This window comes from Solea solea, chromosome 14 (genome assembly GCF_958295425.1).
Source record: "Solea solea chromosome 14, fSolSol10.1, whole genome shotgun sequence".
NCBI lineage: Eukaryota > Metazoa > Chordata > Actinopteri > Pleuronectiformes > Soleidae > Solea > Solea solea.
In genome coordinates, this window is record NC_081147.1 from 13,414,768 (window position 1) to 13,435,234 (window position 20,467).

At 41.3% G+C, this 20,467-nt stretch overlaps 1 protein-coding gene across 3 annotated transcripts in view; it reads right to left on the minus strand.

Moving 5' to 3' along the window:
- The window catches only part of gria3b (glutamate receptor, ionotropic, AMPA 3b), an 80,180-nt gene that overhangs the window by 42,048 nt on the left and 17,665 nt on the right, over positions 1-20,467 (minus strand). For all 3 annotated transcript variants that reach the window (XM_058650449.1, XM_058650448.1, XM_058650450.1), the window contains exon 3: positions 13,653-13,892. In XM_058650449.1, coding sequence (XP_058506432.1) covers positions 13,653-13,892 — 240 coding nt within the window. The remainder of the gene's footprint in view (positions 1-13,652; positions 13,893-20,467) is intronic.

The window sequence follows — 20,467 nt, forward strand, 5'->3', positions numbered from 1 at the left end:
CATCTCTGCAGAATGAAAATGAGTTCAGAAAGACTTCATGTCTGATTAATATTGACTGTTTTCTTTCTCCAGGGAGGGTAACATCAAAAGAACTGTTCTCATGAGCACACACACACACACACACACACACACGTTTCCCCCTCTTTCTCCTCCTCACCCATAAATCACAAGTTCCATCCCTGAAGCATTGTAACCACAGCAATGTTTTTCAAACACATCTCTGAACAAAAATAGCTGCTCGATCAGGAAATATCATGATTATTAGTCAGCAACTAGATTTCTAATCTCAAGGCCAAGATGAGTAATTCAAAGATTGAGGCAACATCTGTTTCCACCATCCTCTCCAGCAATAATAGACAACTATGTTATTTTTGTTTATTATATTCCTTAGAATTGTTGCATAATCAAGTGTTAGAATCTATTTGTTCGCTTGATTGGTCAAATGAATCTTTTGTGCCGCGCCGAAAGCTTTTAAATGACGGACTGACATGAAATACACACTTGCATTGTTCCTTTTCTGTCCTGTTTTCTTTTTATCTTGTCATGGTAGAAGACAGATGTGTGACTTTTGTGCACAAACTCCGGATTAAACAATTTCAGAGTGGTGAAAAACCTTCTCTTGTTGACATAAAGGGAGAGAGCAGCACCACAGCCTTCTGTGGAAACAAAGCCGTGGGAATCATTTTGCTCTTCTTTTAAAAATGTTTTGCCAATTTTTTTTGTCCTTTCTATGTTGCACTTCTGTTGTTTTGTCCACATGTCTTGTTTTTCCTCGTGCCATGTTTTCTAAATTATTTCCCCCTCTGCACATCAGTTATTTTCTCTTGGTTTAAAGCAAGGTCAGACAAAATTGAATCACAACAGCCTTGGCTCTTCAACAAATTTGTTTAAAATAGGCTGTGGTTTGAATTATACAGGCTTTATTCTCAACTTCTACAGCCAAACATACACAACAACAGCAAACCCATCAGTGGCTGTTTAAAATAAGATCCACATTTCGAGACAGGTTTTAAACACCTGACAATTAATCTAGGATAAAATACAGTTTTAAGTGGTCGAATGACTTTATTATGATGTGAAGCCAGTTCTCCTTTTCTGTCATAAAGCCTTAGTCACTCACCATGATTGTAAAACTGTTTTCTGCCAATTTGCCCTACACTTCTGTTTAACGTTGAACTGCTGCCGTTTTGTCCACATGGATCTTGTTTTTCCCATTGCCATGTTTTCCAAATTATCTTTTTCCTAAGCACATCAGTTACTTTCTCTCACTTAAAAGCAAAGTCGACAACACATTGAATCAGAAGAGCATTGGCCATATTTTTTTTTTAGGGGGGGGAGGGGGAAATTTAATCATTGCCATGTCATTGCTTTTGATGTTTTCCTATTTTTCGGTCAGAAACGAATGCCTTCCAAAGCGCCAAAGTAATTAATCATCAACCCAGCAGTTATACACCGGCTGCACGCCCACTCAAGACCGCCTGAGAAAGTCAGCAGTGCACAAGGTTGACTGAACTTCCAAGCAACTCACAGCAGAAAGTGTTGCGTACATAGAACCCACGACTTCTCAGGGGAGATTCAATCATCACCGTGTGAGATGATGCTGACCACACATCACCGGAGCTAAAGGTTGCAGCCAACAGCTAAAGCTTTAGTTTAAATTGAGTCAATATACCTGTATGTCTGAGTAGTTATACAGTATATGACCCTATAACAACACAAAGCCTGGACATATGTTTGCCATTATTTCCCACAGTGCTTGATTGACTGTTTGCATCTTTACTTGATTATCAGCGTTTATCCACGTTGCGTGTATCCCATTAAAGTCGATCTCCTTTCATTAGGGCCCAACTGTTGCTCGTGTTCTCCGCAGATTAAATAGCCATCGAACTGTGAAGTGGCAGCTTCTATTGTTTAACTGGTTACAAAAAAAATAAATAAATCTTCGAGTGTGTCGTTTATGTTCATCAGATGTTTCACATGTTCATAAATCACTGGAGTGTACTATGACTGACAACACGGTTATGTTTAAAAATTGCCAATATTCCAATCCATGTTAGAATACATGTAGTTGTATGTGAATTATTCATGACGGGATAATCCAATGCAGCAGCTCTCAAAACAAGATAGTATCTCAACGGGGTAATTCTTAGAAATCATCTCTATATAATGTGCCTGTAATCAACAAGCATAGGGAAAAGCACGAAGAGCATTTCCTCCGTCAACGCAGAAGCATATGCTGTGTTGATTGACAAAATAGTGCATTTTTACATTTCTCTGTATGTACAAGTTACAGACAAAATAAATGATTATAGTATTTAAGTTTTGGTGAGTGTTTGCCTCTGGGCTAAATATGTGCAGTGGAGATCAGTAATCTTGAGCTATACAGAGCAGTACATTTTTATTTTCTCTCTTTATTCATCCAGCATATAGGCCCACAAATGTGTTTAAAGTGGGTTTGCATTATATGGGCTTTATTCTCGCAGATATACGGCAGCAGTAAACACGAGGAGTCAAATCAGTGTCCGTATAAAATAAGCTCCGGATTTTGAGAGAGGTTTTGAAACACCTGAAAAAAATAATATACAAAAATACACTTAAAACTTATTATGGCGCAACACCACTTTTGAAGTGAATACCAAAGTAGATGTGCAGCCGAGACGTTGACGCGGGGTTTACAGTCGGGCCATAAGTGAAACATTTTCACTGCCAAGTGCTGTCCTCATAAAAAAACACAGCGCATGTCAAATCAAACAGAAGTAGCATGCTGTCTGTATACTGCATCTTCAGAAGTGCACACATGAGGCGAGAAGCGCTTCTCCACCCACAGACTTTATTCAGAGCTTCTCCATCTCTGCCTTCTCTCACGTTCACTCCATACTGTGTCACATTAGCATTATGCATGCGTGCATACACTAATGGGCATGTGCGCTCTCTAGCACTCACGGCTAACACATATTTGTGTGTGTGTGTGTGTCTGAGGGCATTGATCGTAGAGAGCGGAGCAGCTCTGGCTAATCAGCACAAAATGAAAATGGAAAAACAAAAAAAAAAAGGTCAGATATTGTTTTATTTTTGAGGATGACATATAAATATTTTATTTGTTGTAAAGTGTAACATCAAAGCAGTCGTCCTGTGCTACGGTTGCTCGAAGCAAAGGCCAGGACATTTTGTTGTAATGAAAAAAAAAAAAAAAAAAAAAAAAAAAAAAACGAAGCTCCCAGCAGTAATTTCATGGCTGCTGAAGCTAACAGTGGGTAGGTGGTAAAATGGCTTTATTCCAGGTTCAGTTAAAAGAGGACACTGAGGGAGCACAGAGGTTTATTGTGTGCTTATTGTGACAGACGACGGCTCTCATGTCCCCTTTTTTCTTTTTTTTTTTTTCAGGCCCAGGTGCTTGACTTTCAGTTTTTTCAAGGGGTTACTGAATTACAGAGGTTGCCGCTGCAGGTCAGACAAACGCAACATTGGGGGTGTCACTTTGGCACCGATACCCGTTTTATGAGTGCGAAATAAAAAAAAGACAGAAAAATGCAAGTGATGCACGTTTCATTCACGTCGCTCTAATATTATTTTCTCTTGTGCGTTTTTATGGTTTCTCTGATGTGCCCTTTCTTGTCAGCGTGTCCAAGCTGATTTACTCTCCTGATGCATGCATAATTCAGTCGCTATGAAGCCAGCGTGAAGGAGAGGGCCGCTTAAGCACAAGAGGCATATGTGAGTGTACAAAGTCTCAGCTGGGTGCAGCTGATGTGCCATTATAGTGGCCGTGATGAGCCCACAAAGCCAAGAAAACAAGCTGCAGTGTATGATACAAACACGGTTGCACTTGGTTTTCACACTTATCATCTCGCAGGGAGAGCAGAGAGTGTAAATCAACAATTATGGGTAACCATATTGCACGTCATGAGACTTATTATTGTTATTATGATTATGATTGGAGGGAAATTTGTTCGAAATTCCATGAACATTATTTCAACAGAAATCAAACATTGAAAGAGAAAAGACAGCTAAAAATCTAATTACATACCTCCTTACGCTAAAACAAATAGCCATTTTTTATGTCTGCCTCCCTGTGTTTAATAACTGGAATTTGGACTCTCCTTAATGCATTTGGCTTGATTTGTCTCCTTGTTTACAATGGTCAGAGCCAAACCACAACAATCAAATTAAAGGATGGACTTGATCATCCAGGAGAGCAGCGGGAGGCATTTTTTAAGGGGAACAAAGGTAACCGTCTCCAGATACCCAATTACAGGGATTGCTGCAGACTATGGGAGCAAGGTTCACTTTAATTGCAGTGTATGTATCTGCCTCAGCCTGATTGCCCCCCCGCCCCATATCTGTCTTTCTCATCTACAGTAGCTTGGCAGGAATTAGACGACATGCTCCGATGTGGTGGTTCAGTGGTGAGTTATGAAGGTTTTAAGAGACGGAGCTGGGAACTTGCCCAAATCACCACTATACAGTGAAAGTACAGCGAGTTCTGAGTTTAAGTCAGTCTGAATGGCAACCACGGCATATACCAGAAAACAAAAACAACCTAGTGGAGTAGACAAGTCGACTGAGCATGAACTGAAACCAGGGTAAATATTGGTGCAATCTGATGGCGACTTAAGCCGTGTTTTCATCATGGTACACTTATGTTTGTTACAATGCGGTACTGTTTGGAATGGTGAAGCCCTCGGTCAGGCCTGTGTTACGACTGAGAACGGTACCTTTACTTGGTAGGGAGGGGGTGTGCACTGTGCCCGAAGGCCACATCAGTGAGATCCGTGAACAACGGCGTTGAATGCAACACAACAGACAACAATGGAGGACATTGGGGCCGGTTATTTTGGTACTATTCCTTATGTAAGCACAAAAAATACGTACCGTACCCGAACCATTTACTGTTTACTCTCATTTTTTGTTAGCATGTGCTCTCAAACGCTAATATCGTTTACAGCTTAGCACTGTTTGTACAGTTACTGTCAGCACCCATGGAAGCGCTGAAGTAAATGTTTAGCTGTTGCTCACTTTCATATTGAAACTGCAGCTGGAAGGACGGGTGTTGTGCCAAAAAACGTGATCCAGTGCACCAGAAACTGACTGCCATGTTTATTTTACACATGAAACCTGAAACTTATGCATGAATCATTGAAATCAAAATGTTTTTTTTATAATATAGGCATAATCAAACATATTTGATGTGTGAATCTAAAAGAAAAACAAAGTAATATGTCTATTTTGTCTTGTTCTCAGGTAGTTTTTTTCCCCGTCTATGTTCTGCTTTAGGACATGTGGATGAGGCGACTACACCATGTCACTGGCGAGCAATGGTGGGCCCTTTGAGGCAACTTAACACGGTCCTTGGAGGAAACAGTGGACAGAGAAGGGCTCTGCGACTGCTTCGGAAATTATACCTGGTGAAAGCTGGTGCGAAAAGAACTACAAGCGCTTGCACTTCAGGTATTGTTGGAATTGTCTGCATGTGTATGGACGCCTACAGACTTCCAAGAAGCTGGAGTGCAGAGTCCGCGACTCATTTTGCAGTTGGTCTGAAAGGATATGCTCGACGAGTGACTCTGGCAGTGGAGAAAATTCCGATTGAGAGTATTCCACACAGCGAGGGACAGCAGCAACCACAGGTTGATATCTGATGTGATCGTCTTTAGCACACAGAGAGAGAGAGAGAGAGATGGTGCTTAAAATCACAAAGTACTCATGCCATGTTAATTGCTTAGAATGTGCCATTGTGTTGCAGTGTAATGGAATTTGATTTTCATATTCTTGTTTGTAATCTATGATTTCACGTACTGCAAACTCTTCAGCAAAAAACCCGACTCTCACTGGCAACAATATTTTAAATTCATAAATCTACCACTGGTTAAAAGTCATCAGTATTTTTAGTGGTTTACAGGGCAGCATTGCTATGGACAAAGAGGCCTGTTGTTGCCTGTTGTGCTGTTACCTCTCTGTACAAATTAAAGCTCGATATTATCGATGAAGTCTGTCTATCACGTTTTTATATCAACTTCATTGACTTTGACATTATAGTTAAATAAAACTATAATGATAATATGCACAATAACACAAATAGATAAACTTAAGACAAGGAATAGTGTATGCATATACTTAATTATTGAAATTTTTGCTAAGGTAACAGTGTCTATTGTTGACTGGGATCTGGGAAGTGGTCGGGGGAACGATCCACGCGTGAGCTCACGATGACCACTCCCACTGTCCTTTCCTGCCCGTCTGTGTGCAGCATGTCAGAACTGTCAATGTCGGTACAGATTCACCTGGCCAGATGCAACACTTAGGCTGAACCGAAGGCCTCCATGTGTGGTAGAAAAGAGACGTGTAGACGTGACTGTTGGTCACGGCATTTTTGGCTCAACCACCGTAAGCGTCTCCGTTCACTTTTAGCAGACGCGTCATGGGGCACAGTTGAGGCACAGTTGGAGGGGCAGCAGGTTCTGTGCTAAACGCCCTACATGTGGTGTTCCTGACGTGTGTCCAAATGCTGACCTTTCTTAAAGCAATAACAAGGTACAATGACAGGTTAACATTGTGATTCATGACAGTCAGAGTGTTACGAAATTGACAGTTTACAGAGGCTACTACCTTCCTACATACTGTAGTCGTGAAGTATGTACATTTTATATTATGTCAATATTTGAAAACATTTTTAAGATATATTTATGTCCTTTTTACAGCTAATATTGCTTATTCCATTCCTATTTCTGTATCTGTAGCTTTACACATACTGTATTTTACTGCTTACTTTGTGATTATGTGTTGTATTTTACACACATAGTTATGTCTTATACCAGGAGCCCCACAACCCTCATGTGGTGGATAAAGTGGTAGACAATGAATGAATGAATGAATGAATGAATGAATGAATTATAGCTTGTTTGTACCCAAATGTTTAAATGCACTTATTGTAAGTCGCTTTGGATAAACGTGTCTGCTAAATGACATGTAATGTAATGTAATGTAATGAATGAATGAATTAATTAATTTATGTCTTATCTTTATTGCTAATTCTATTCCTTTTTTTTTCGTATTTGTCACTATTTGACATTTATGTGTCCTAAGAAGAAACTTTTGTGAAAAAGCAAATAAAGATGCACTTTTATAGTGTGTCATGATACAATGTACACGCTAACAACATAAAACCACGCCTGCTTACTGGCGTGCTCTATACCGTTGGTTGGCATCAGTTGCTATGGAAACGCATACAGCAGCCTCCGCCGATCCTCTGTCCCTCCCCTCATCCAATAAAAAAAGAAGGGGAGGGAACTCAACGTTATTCAAATACAAACTCCGCCAAACTCCCAACTGGACCTTTAATACAGAGCAAATCAGTCTTCTGATGGATGCGGCTATCAGTCTGATAGATTAGGTTTTTTATGTTTTACCATCTCTGCAAATCATTTTATTAGCCAGCATTAGAGGCCCTTATCACACTTCCTCACTTCCTACCTTATCATTTCAGGAAAAAACTCACACAGTACATTTAACTGTATTTACACATGATGTATAATCCTGTCTGCACTGCTCATTCAATATAAAGACTTAAGCACCGGCGCTATTTCGCATTAAAAATTACAACTCTGTGGACACAGACAGGAAACATTAATGGTTGAATTACAGTATAATAAATTAGCTCAAAGATTAAAACAGAAATTACACACTTATGAGGGCAATTTAGCCGTTTAATCACTGATCAAATGAAAAATGAAAAATAGAGATGGTTAATTTGTCACACGTTTTTGTAAAAAAAAAAAAAAAAGGACAGAAACAAAATGACTTCTACTACAGGCCTCTCTTGGCGGGGGTTGTTTTGATCGATTCAAAGAGCACGTTGTCAAAATCGGAAGGAACTCCACTGCAGCCTTTGTTCTAAATGTCACTTCTAGTGTTTTTTGACAGCGGCCAAATGAATCCTAAACAAGTATTACACGTCACATGAGCAGCATGGCAGCCGCGTGTGCATGTCCCCTGTCAGCGTTGCACTGGTTCCACTCAGTCATTCCTGTCACATGCAGTGAGTATCTCCTGACCGAGCCCATAGCACCCAAACACACCGTACAATGTGTTCTGCATGGAAAGAAAATGAACGATCGCAAGCCTGCGTTATTATTTGTTTGCCAGACGTTTGTAAATTAAAATTGCTGTAGGAGGCTGACAGTTGGGTGAAATTGATTTATTTTTTTTCCCGAATCAATTTTAAGGGAGTTTACGTAAAAACCCAGCAAACAAAACATTGTTGCTTTAATGGTGGGAAACCAAAATTGGAGTGTTTGATTTCGGTTTATGTTCGGCCTGTTGTCTGTGAAACAGCTGCCTGAATGATAATGACGGTACGAGTGACTTATTTATTTCTTTGTTAATACAACGGCACTCGTGCAGCATGTGCGCATTTTATTTCACTTGGTTTTCATCCTTTTTTTCCTTCATTTTAGCTATAAATCGTTGCATTTTAATAATAATAATAATAAATGTGACAGGCAAGTGCTTCAAACGGATAGTGCTTAAAGGCGCGTGTAGAGGACAACATTTAGATTTGCACTCATCTGTATTTCATTAAAGGCTGTTCTCACAGGCTACTTCAGCAGTGTCTAATGATCAATACCGTGCATGTACCCTATTGTTTTAGATGTGTTTACTTAATTGACTGAGCTACAATGGCTGGTCATTGTAAATATTGCATGAGTGAATTGCCCTGGACTTTGTTTTGGACTGAATGCCACACCATTATGAGCAGATTATTCTTCAAAGTTCATTTGACTTCACGGTGTAATAATGACTTGTTTAAACAGCGCACACCATTTCAACTGTCAGCAGTCTCATGATGACAGGTGTGGGCTTTCTGTGCAGCAGCCGGCACGCGTTAGATCGTTTCCCTCCTAACTGTATCACATTCAGAACATTGATCGGTAAAGGGAATGATGGAAAAAGACGACAGGAGGCCCAGCATTGTTCTTCATATGTCACCAGTGCCTCTGAATGACAAAGGATATTTTGAGTGAGGTTACAAATCCCGTGTCTCTCAACAGCATCATGGATTAAGGAGGTGTCATCCCCGGGTCTTATCACAAAATAACACCAGTATTGCTCGGTACAGATTGGTTTTCACAACACGTCAACGGGAGATGTAACTGTCAAGTCATTCTGTCGGTTATACGCCGACACCATAACATCAACATTAAAACCAGTAATGAGTTTATGAAGTGCCTCTGAAATGTTGTGGCACATCAGTGATATATCTGTGATCTGTCAGGAATTAAAATCTTATTTTGTAGTATTTTCATATTTGTTCTGTTTTCTAACTACATGAAAAATATAACTTTTTTTCTATTAAGAAAATCAGAGTGACAGAGCACAGCAGGGGAGTGACAAGAACACATATATAGTTAAGGGCCTGGAGGGAAGGATAAACATACAATTGACTCTTTGCTAAGCCACTCCCACAAACCGTGACAGGCCCATCATAATCTGGTGTATGTGACTAGGCACAGCAGGCCTGCCAAGCTTTGAATGTAGAGATATACAGTATACTTTACATTTAAAGTACCTGGCTATAGTGGTGTCGCCGAGTCTTTGAAAAACCCTGGAACACACAAAATCAAATGAACAAACTAAAGATATCAAAGATATTAATATTAATATATTGATTCAAAATAGAGAGAATTTAACTTAAAGACACTACAGTCAAGGAGAATCTGTGTTTGATCCAATACAAAATTATGTACACACGCAATACGGTGTATAAATAAAGTAAATTAGAGAATTGTCTTAAATGAGGGACTAAGGATTAATTGACTTGCAACTTGGAAATGCAGTACAATACAGAAATTTAGGTGTGATATAGAACACTTGTCATCACAAAATAAAAAGCTGGAAAGCCAAACTAAAGTCAGAAATGAATGTGTAAAACTGGGAACTGGAGTTTCCTCCAACACTGTTGCACAGGAGAAAAGGAAATGCATTATTATTTGAAGATAGAAAGACCAATAGGATCTGAGAAGAACACATTAAATCAACATATCAGGTGAAATATTACAAGCCTTGACTACATAAAATTGTCTTTTAAACCTGGCGATTTGACTGCTATTGTTGGGTATTCTGTTTGTTTGTTCGTCTACATGTGGTGGACTTTGCAAGTTTTCCCGGAGGTGACGTTGTGAACTTTTAATTAATGCATGATTTAACAATAACTGTAACATTCATTTTTATTTAGTTTTTTACATATTTACAAATTGTACTTGTAAAAAAACATCAACCGAAGGCTAATTATCAAATAACCTACACTATTTGCTTGGCGTGGCCATATTTTCAAATACTGCACGTTCGTATTATGCACTTATGCACAGGTATGCATAGGTAGTTTGTTCAGAATGGGGGGGGCGGGGCACCACTCCTTCCAAGTGCACCTTTCAGCACCACAGAAGCCCTACAACATGTTCTTTATGCAAAGGGAAAAATCTTAAGATAAAAAAATGATCTCTTTGACATTGCAGCTACTCATTAGCATACTAGCTCTGCAAGAAAGAGCCACCATGTGTCAGCCTGCGATGCACGGACTATCTGGATGCTATCGGATGCTCGCAGGTCATGCCACTGGAAACATTCATATACATGAGCCCAGCACTGTTTGCGGGAATTGCTGCCAGTGCTTTGACAGCTATGCTCCAATCACCAAACTCAAAAGGATGAGTAGACTCTCAAGAAGAGGAGGCAAAATAGAAACCTAACAGCAAAACAGGGGGGAAAAGTGAACACACCGTGAGGCAGAAAGAGAGAAATTCATAAATCAGGTGAAGGGGAAATAGCTGAATCAGAGTTGATTGTGCCTGGGAGAGACAATAAATCCTGTAATCATCTGTCTCTCCACTGCACAGACCTCGCCATTATGTGCCCATACCTGACCAGCACAACAGAAAGGGCCGGATTCATCTACCTTCAGCCGACACAGCCCCACTTCTTTCACAGATATCGTGTGTGCTAATGCACGCTTGAAGTGCAGGAGCGAGAATATTTGCTTCTGCAGAGGTAAGACTTAAGCCAACACAAGGTATTGTTGAAGATGTGTCGCAGGAACAGTCAAATGTTCTGGTAAACTTGTTTTGGAAACTTGACATAATGCATTCCCTGGCCCCAAGGTCAGTGTTTATGTCAGAGAAGGTCCAAAAGAACAAGTACACACACACATATACCAATGCTACCATCAAGTAGCCTGATAATATAACACAAAAGATAAAAGAGGAGTGACTCACTTTGCTGGTAACATCTGTCTGATATTGGTATTAGGGCACACATTTACCTTCATTTCCTGCCAATACATGGAAGCCTGAAACATATGGACCATCACCCTGTGACTGAAAGCACAGCTCTATGGCCTAAAAGCATTTTAAACCAGCCCAATAACAGAGCCAAATGAATAGTGTGGTTGCAATTAATCTTTTCAATTGACTGAATAAAACCTTGCGGCGGAACTCAGCTGAATGCTTTTTTTTTTTTTTTTCTCCAAGTGGTACTGCTTTTTCGATCCCTAATGGAAGAGTTTAGAGAATAATTGCAAAGTTGCTTCTGGTATTGTGGAAGATCAATGCTTTTATCAAACGCAAATTAAAAGGCCAATAGGCACTGAGGCACAAAGTTGAAGTAATGCACAGAAGATAGGTGAGCTAAAAACAATATAAATAATTAGCCGAGAGTGTTTGGAGAGATTAAAAATGATAATTAAAATGAAATAACGTTGGGAACATGACAAGTGATGCTGATGAATGGGTTCTTGAGCCGGTCAGACAGGGCGGTTTGGGGATGTCAGAACTGAAGGAAAGTTCAAAAGAATCCAATCCAAGAAAAACAAGTTGTTGGTTTTTTTACTTTTCAGTCAAAACAAAAAGCAACAGGCTTAAAAAAAAAAAAAAAAAAGTCCTGCACCCTTGAGGACTATTTTCCCTTGTCACCTCAGCTGCTTTCGCTGGCAGTCAGTGTCCATATTGCCAGGGGAGCTGCACTACCTGATAAGCAGAGGTAGAGGCTCTCTGACACATCTGTCTGCTTGATGAGCCAAGTGTCAAAGCCCCCCAAAGTGCTGGATGGAGTGCATCAATAAACGACTTTAATCCCCCCCTGGGGCCAATGTCCTCTTACTAATAAGGGATCGTCTTACACCACTGGCAGTAAGGATAGAGGTAAAAGTGGCTTGGCATGAGCCTCAGCACGGGGCTGTGCGGCACAGGGAATTGTCTGTGCACAGGTACCAGACTGTAAATCACACACACCTGCTGTTGCCTTAATTGCTGGACTGAATTGGTGTTTTATTCCCTCCCGTTTCTCCACCACTTTTTGCCCTCTACCACTGTTTTATAAATCTGGTTTTCATCGCTCTTTTGCTCTCGACCACCTCTTCTTTCTTTTTTTTCCGTGTAACAGGCTCTTTACCCTCACACCGCCCCAGACGTCATCGCCGTACACACAGGAAAGGCAAAGCAGAGGAATGGGGGGGGGGGAGAGCGATAGCTACACCGCACTGGTTGTGCTGAAGGACGCGAGGGTTGCAAGCTTCTGCAGGGAAGATCCAACGAGTGTTCTAGTCAGCGTGACCCTAATTAACCACATATTATCTGCAGGCCGTGTGGAGGATTAAGGCCCTCAGTTCTGCAGCCGACAGGCCTGGAGACCCAAAGACAGTGAACTCTGCGCTATAACACACTTCATATTCTGCCTTGAAGCAGGACAGAGAGAGGAGGGGGGGGGGGCGAAGAGCCGGACCATAAAAGAGCCAAACACATAGTGGAGAGCACACTGCAGAGAAGACAGGTTGCTCGGAGCATATCTGTAGGTCAGGACCTTCCTATAATGAGCAAATAAACACAGCAAACCCAAGCTGCTATGTGCAGAGCGGGAGGAATATGTAGCCACCCCATTTGGCAGCCCCACAAATAAGAAGACATATTGTCTCTTTGCCTGTCACATGTTGAACACATCCTTCCTGTCGGTCCAGGTGTTGTTAGAGTAAACTGGTGTTTCTGTGGGAGGATTGGAGATCATCATTCTGTTGCGAGATAATGAGCTCATTTTCTCATTTGACATCAGAAATCCAAGAAAAGAGCGCTACACCATGTTGACAGGTCATCACACACACACACACAGCAAACTGCTGCATTAAACCAGCGTGTATTATCAACCATAGGGAATCCAATCTTAGAACCTCAAACAAGAGGGAAAAAAAACAACACAAAAACCCACATAGATGAGACACAATCATCAGCCACCACAGGCAGGCAGGGACTCAGACTTCCACGGAAAACATTTCAGCAGCAGCTGTGACATACCTCATTTCAGATGAAAGATGAGCCAATATCAACAACATGATTAAACAGAAGATTAACTGACACAAACCAGCCAACTGTAAGAATAAGATATGCCGCTTCCTAAAATGTTATTACAAGTATTACGAGCTGATAGTGAATATATTTCACATTTACACTACACAAAAACTACTGTATGAAATCGTGCGGCGTTAACAATACAAGCATTTATTGGGCTTTCCTAAAACATCACATGGTAATTCAGTCCTTTGCTAAACCTGGCGTGCAGCTATACTATTTTGAGTCACTGGAACATTTTCCCCCCCGTGTGCCGTCACGTACCTCGGTCCGTGTCGTAGAGGTAGACGAACTTCTGCCACTTGTAGTGAGAGAGCAGGCTGAGGACGGCCCCCCGGAGGGCGGGGCGCATCTGGATGACAAACTGCACCTCGTTATCGGTGGGGTAACTGGGCGTGACGAAGGAGGTGTGCAGGGCGCCACAGAAGGAGGTCAAGGTGTTCATGGACTTCCTGTCGTAGAATCCGAAGATGGCGTACACTCCGCGGGAAAACTGGGAGCAAACTGCGGGGAGAGCGGGAGGGGAGAAGATGTTAGTCAGCAAAATATACAGAATGTGTTCACAAAAGTATGCCTCATCACTTCAGGCGGCAAAGGATCAGTTGTGCCGTTTGACCCACCGCTAATGACCAATTATGGGTGAGACTAAATGACCCTCAGTGCACTTGATAAAGCTCTGACAGCATATCCAGGGAAATAAAATAACAAGTGATACGTAACACATGTATTATTGATTTGCATTTCTTTCTTTTTTAATCTGTACCAAAACTTGACATTTGTATTTGGCACTAATAACAGACCAGTTTACACAACACCAGAGCTGAGATGATAAGTATATGAGTTGACTAACAGAAACAGTATTCAGTATCCTTCAATTTGTCATGCAATTAAACGCATCTTATTTGAAAGCGCGTCTGCTTCTCTTTGTCTTTCGTGACAGAAACTGTCAAACTGTGAACTATACTGATAATTATCTTGCGACGCATATTTACCCCCATTTTACACTTCTCATATTTGAGTGAAGAGAAATCTTCCATGTCTTGCAAATCAAGAGGAAAAAAAAAAAAACTGACGTTGGTTTTATCAAATCTTGGGATTGAGAATAAAAAGCCTTCGAGTAATTGATCATGATATTTACACAGTGGCATCTAATTTTGTGAATCTTTTCTTAAAAACAGGAAGTCAAATGAATCTAATATCATTTTAACACAAGGTGTCAGTGAGAATCCTGCAGGTTTGTTTGTGTGTTTGCATCGGTGGGAAAGTGACGGGCCAATAGAAGCATCACGTTGCTCAACAAAGGTCTGCAGCTCCCACCGGTTATCGCTCAGTTCCCTCATCCAGAGCGATCGACTCACTGCAGTGCTCACAGTATCGCTGTGAGCTACCACCGTCACTTTTCTACCTCCTACGAAAGAGCTGGAAAAGACGACTCTTTCTGCCTCCAGTTAAAAAAAAAGAAAAAAAAAGTGAATTTCCACGTTGTTTTTCAGTGACCTCATGTTGTTCAGTGCCCACAGTCTTTGTTGATGCCATAAAACAGCTGCTCGGATGAAAAATGATACGGAAAGAAGATGAGGCAATATAAAAACGTGTTGTCGTACATTTTAATACAAGACCCAGGACACTTTTGAGCAACCCCTGCCAAAGATACAACATGATTAAACAGAGGATTAGCTGACACAAAGACTCAGGGAGATTAAAAAAAATCAATAACAAGCCATTTTATTTTCTTAAGCACACATATCTTTGACCTTTCTTAACTGAATGTTTCCTCTCGTTTGTGTATTCCCTGTGCGCTCTAGAGGGACGGTGTAAGTTGTCAGGTTGGTGTGACTTCCATTCAGGCATAAGCTATTAATGTGCAAACTAATATTCAGAGCAACAGGTGTGTTTTGCTTTTATTACCCGATCGTGAATGGCTGTGCACTTATTCTGATTGACTCTCAAGTGTCCCCGCTGGGTAATCAAGCATTCCTAACATCGGTAAACACTGTGAACATCCCAGTACAATGCGTCGGCTGACATGAAGGTGGGCTCCATCCGATGGCTTTGTTCAACAAATGATCCTGATTGGTTGACACGTTTCCATTCAAGTAGCAAACATCAGACATGGACTGAGCAAAATAAATTCTTTATCCGTCCTAATCAAGCACACTCAATAACCCCGTTTTTTTTATTTTTTTATGTCTTTCTTTCTCTCTGCTACAGTATGTGTAAAACCCTTGTGACGCTCAAATGACACATATTCGGGTCTTAAGCACAATTGCTGAGCGAGTGATAGATCTAGTCACTGCAGGGATTTGCCTCCAGCTTTTTAATTCTTTCTCGCTCCCTATCTGTCCTGGTGCAGACACCTCTCCTACGGTATAAGCATCCATCCTCAGCAGCACACACACACACACACGAGTGGGTGCAGCAATACAAGCACATGTGTACACACACACACACACACACATAACACCGCCTCTTGATAAGTGAATCAACAGATGGACAGCAGTATTGTGGCTAAGTGCCGCAGGTTGAATGGTGCAATGTCCCTCACTGAATGGGAGACAGTGGGAGTTCCAGACCTCATTGAGGCCCAGTTTTCTCTTCACTTTCTCTTAATTTGGGCCAGTACTGACACAGAAGTGATCCTGAGGGAACAGATCTAGCAGCCTCTTTCTCTCTGCTCAGCTGTCCTCTGCTTATTAGGTTGAGCTTAGTGTAAGCTCATCCGTCAATAGCAGATATGTCCACCTTCCCGTCCAAATACCCACCCACATTTGTGATAACAGTGTCACTGTGCTCCCTAACCTTTTCATGTTTGCCACACTATTGTACTGATAGGTTTCCCATGAGGCATGGAGTTTCTCCGGTTTTCTCCCACAGTCCAAAAACATGTGGATTTGGGGATTAGGCAAATTGGACTGTAGCTTAAAAGGATGTCTCTATGTGGCCCTGTGACCCATGTTTTGCCCCACGTCATCGGTGACTGGCACCAGTGGCCCCCGCGACCCTCATGTGGAGGATAAAGCAGTGGAAGATGAGCGAGTGAGAGGTCGCTGCTATTGGACCTAAGAGGTCCAATAGCAGCAATATTTATAGTTTTTTTTCCCCAGGGAGCTGAGGTCTTATAAGAATGTTCTAGACCAAGAGTGACCTGTTCTATTTGGGGGGCGCTCACCTTCTACTCTAACGGCACCAGATCTGCCAGCATTGTGCAACCCTCAGAGCTTTCTGCCTCCAGAACTGCACACTCCTGAGTCTGTGTCCTCACGAGCATCATTTGTGACAGGTTATTCACAGCCACATTCAGTACATCGCTCTCTCTCTCTCTCTCTCTCTCTATGTATATATATATATATATATATATATATATATATAAATATATATATATATATACACACATATATATATATACATATATATATATGTACACATGCATTGCCACCAACTGCAGGTCGTTGTTAATGCATCATGCATGTGGTTAAGAGTGCCTGTATACACTACATACAATTAACGGAAGCGGTGTTATTGATTTTCAGTGGAGTGCCACAGGCCGTGCAGTGCATAAACCTCTGGCCAATTTCCATGGTCTGAGGATAACAAGCCACACCACAGGTCTTAAGTGTCTTAAGGTGCTGGAGGTGTTTATAATGGTAGCATAGTAAATCTGAACTTGGAATTAAACGTGCGGTTTAACAAATGTGTCACTGCAGCAGTAAAGGTACAGGCTATCCTCTGCAATTATAATTTTTGCCGCTTTACCCTGGGCCAAGAAAACACAAACAAACAAGTGCCGGCTCTTTTAAAGGACCCGCAGTAATCACCTAATTTCTTCTTTCTTTCGCTCTTTTCTTAAACATACAAATAAAGGCAACTTTACTCAAAGAGCACCTCACAAAGCGATCAATGTGTGGTTTAAAATCAGTCAATTTAATTCCTTATGCTAATCCCTAATTAATCCTGATGCATCCAGTGATGGACTCAGAACTGATGGGAGTGTCTGAAAAGTTGCACGTACAACGAAAATACTGTTAGAAAAAGTTACATCAAGTAAAAGTTAGTATGAGTATATCCATACTCCTATGGAATGGAATTATAGAATACAAGGTATACAGTATATGTATTCTTCCCCTCACTTTGTTGCAGTACTGACTCCCTCCTCCTTCCTCACATCTCACATCACTGTCTGCCTGCACTCTCCTCTCCTCTATCCTCACCACTCCACTTGACCTCGCCTTTTGTTGCCTGTCTTTTGCCTGGGCCATCTGGTCATCCCCCAAAGCATATATCCTCTTCAAGCATGGCAGTATCTCTCTCCACCTGAATGCCCCTCTCTCTTTTCTCCTTCTCTTCTCAGATTGTTTCCCCTGTAATTTTGCCCCGCTCCATCAGTGAAGCAGAGATTGGCGTTGGACTTGAGTTAAGAGGGAAAAAAAAAAGAATAACGATACTGTCCAGGGAAAAGAGAAATACCCCGACCACAGACAGACCCTCGCTCCATCCCCCCCTCAAACTGAAATAATTGTCCCACTGTAGACGGTCGAACATGTCTGACGAAATAACGCATCAGTTAATACATATATAATGTAATGAGTGTCACCTCAGGTTTCAGCGATGTGAATTCACTCACACAGTCCTCACACAACCATGTGCACGCGCGCCGTTATTAGAGGAGCTTGAATGAGGAGTCGTTAACCACACAAAGATAATTCTCTCTCATCAGCTCCTTCTCTTTTATTTGTCTGCAAATTCACTTTCATCCTTCTTCTTCTTCTTCTTCTTCTTCTGCAGTTAACGTGCCGCCTCCCCTTCCCCCTCCCCCTCCCACTCCCTGCTGCAGGGGACCATGCATCCCATCTCCAGTTCACTGGTCAAACACACACACAGCGTGCCGCCCTCATTCCCTTCTATAATCAGGACACTCGGCAGTGCTACGGGGATGTTACATTTCTGATGCATCGCTTGAGATGGCTGGCCTGGAATGCTAGTGCAGAGGAATATGTGGTATCCTGCAGGGAAACTAGGATCATTTATTTATTTATTTATTTATTTTAAAAGAAAGGGGGAAAAAAATAAGAAGAAGAAGAAAAAAAAAACACTTTTACTCTGAGTATTTAGATTTCTGCTCTTTTGCGGCCCATGAGCCATAGCCTTGCACAGCCTGGGGGAGGGGGCCGTGAACTGTAAATGTCAATGATGATTGTATCTCTTTAGCTGTTCTTCTCTCTCTCTATTTTTTTTTTTTTTTCACAAAACGCACATCCTCGCGTTCTCTCTGTGGCTCAGTTGTTTTTTCCTGTCAGCCACTTGTCCTCCATTTCTTGCCTGTCTCCCCGTCTCCTTCTCCCTCTGGTCTTCATTGATCCTCTTGCACGGTGCCCACCTCTCTCTCTCTCTTTCTCTCCCTCTCTTTCCCCAGTTTTCAGCAGTCGACTTCAAAACTGGCCTGTCCTGCTCTGAAGAAGGGATGCTGTCAGGAGGAGAGAGCTCACACACGCCCCGGGGTTGCATCAGCTTTTGTCATATAGAGAAATGTGAAGTGCTTCAAACTGTTACGTGAAATGGCAGAACCAGACTTAAGATCGCCTTAACGTCAGTGGCACTGTGAAATGTTGAAAGGAAGCTGGAATGCATCCACAAATATAGTCTAATGCATTTGCACTTTGGATTATCTGCTGGTTATAGACGGCACCGGTGCACACGTGTGGTGCACAACAGATTTAATTCAATAGTACTGCAGTTCTCATTTTCAGTGGGCACGACATGACGATCATGTTATCCTTCTATGAAATGTTAAATGCAATGTTTCCAGGAAAATGTAATTAAGACATCAAGACGCCCTTCTGATGTTACATGTGGACAGAAATTCATAATGCACTCATTTTTTTTTTAATTAAGTCTCACCTGCATTTTGTCATAATAATGTTTATGAAAATTGGAAAACCGTTCGAATATTGTGACATCTATTTAAGCTAGAAATAGCCCAGGCAGTTGCGGCACAAATTATAATTTAACAATTAATTAGTAATTAAGTTTATTAAAGTAAAATGTATAGTGGGACAGTGTCGGTGTATGGCAGATGATAACATGTACAAAATAGCTCTGGTTTTAGTATTTCTCTCCTCCTCCTTCTCCTTGTGTTCCGCCTGCCGGGTTGGGAATCTCCAACAAGAAGTACCTTATCTTCAACAGAGTACAAGCGATCCACTAGTGACTTCAGGGGGGATCTGTGTGTGTGTGTGTGTGTGTGTGTGTGCATGTTTTCATGCACATGCATGTGTGTTTGACTGCGAGGGTGTGATGATGGATGATAGGGCGCCTGCAAATGCTCCATCACGGCGGCCTGTTAGCCTGGAGCTCACACATCCAGGGAACATGACAAAGACAGGTTTCTAACTTCCTTAGTAGCTGTGCTCAATTTTGATTTGAAAAATAGCATTTTCGTTGACGCCGACCTGCACACTGTGCTTACTTCAGGACCGTTTAAAGCTGAACTATTCTACAATAAGTGAAGCCATAGATAAAGCAAGCCTAATTGTTTGTTTACAGAACATAAATGTATAGTCCATGCATTTGGCTTTACACACAAAATTAAAATATAAATCTCTGTGTCTTCAGTGGTTGGACAGATGGAAAACTTGTCAAATATAAGGAGGAACCTAACATGGCAATTCAATGTGCGCGATTTTTGACAAGTTTCTTATTCACAGTTACACTTTTGATCCAAATGTAAGGTGAGAAATAACAGCAGGTTCATTTTCCTGTAAAGATGGAACATGCATGGGGAGACTCTGCCGCACATATTTTTAATATAACACATGAAGCCCACCACATGGCACAGGAATTATGAGGGGAGTCATTTGCGAGAATGGGTAAACTAAAATGTTGTGCTGTAAGACTGCATTGGATAAGCACTTATTACATAACACAGGGATTAGGTTTTAATTCATTTTCTAATTTGTGTTAAAAGGACGCCACTCACTGGCTAAGTGAAAACATCTAAGTATTCTGATCAAAGTTTCACATTTTATTTTAAGCTGAATTAATGGAATACGAATGGCAAATGTATAAATTCTAGCCTACACATA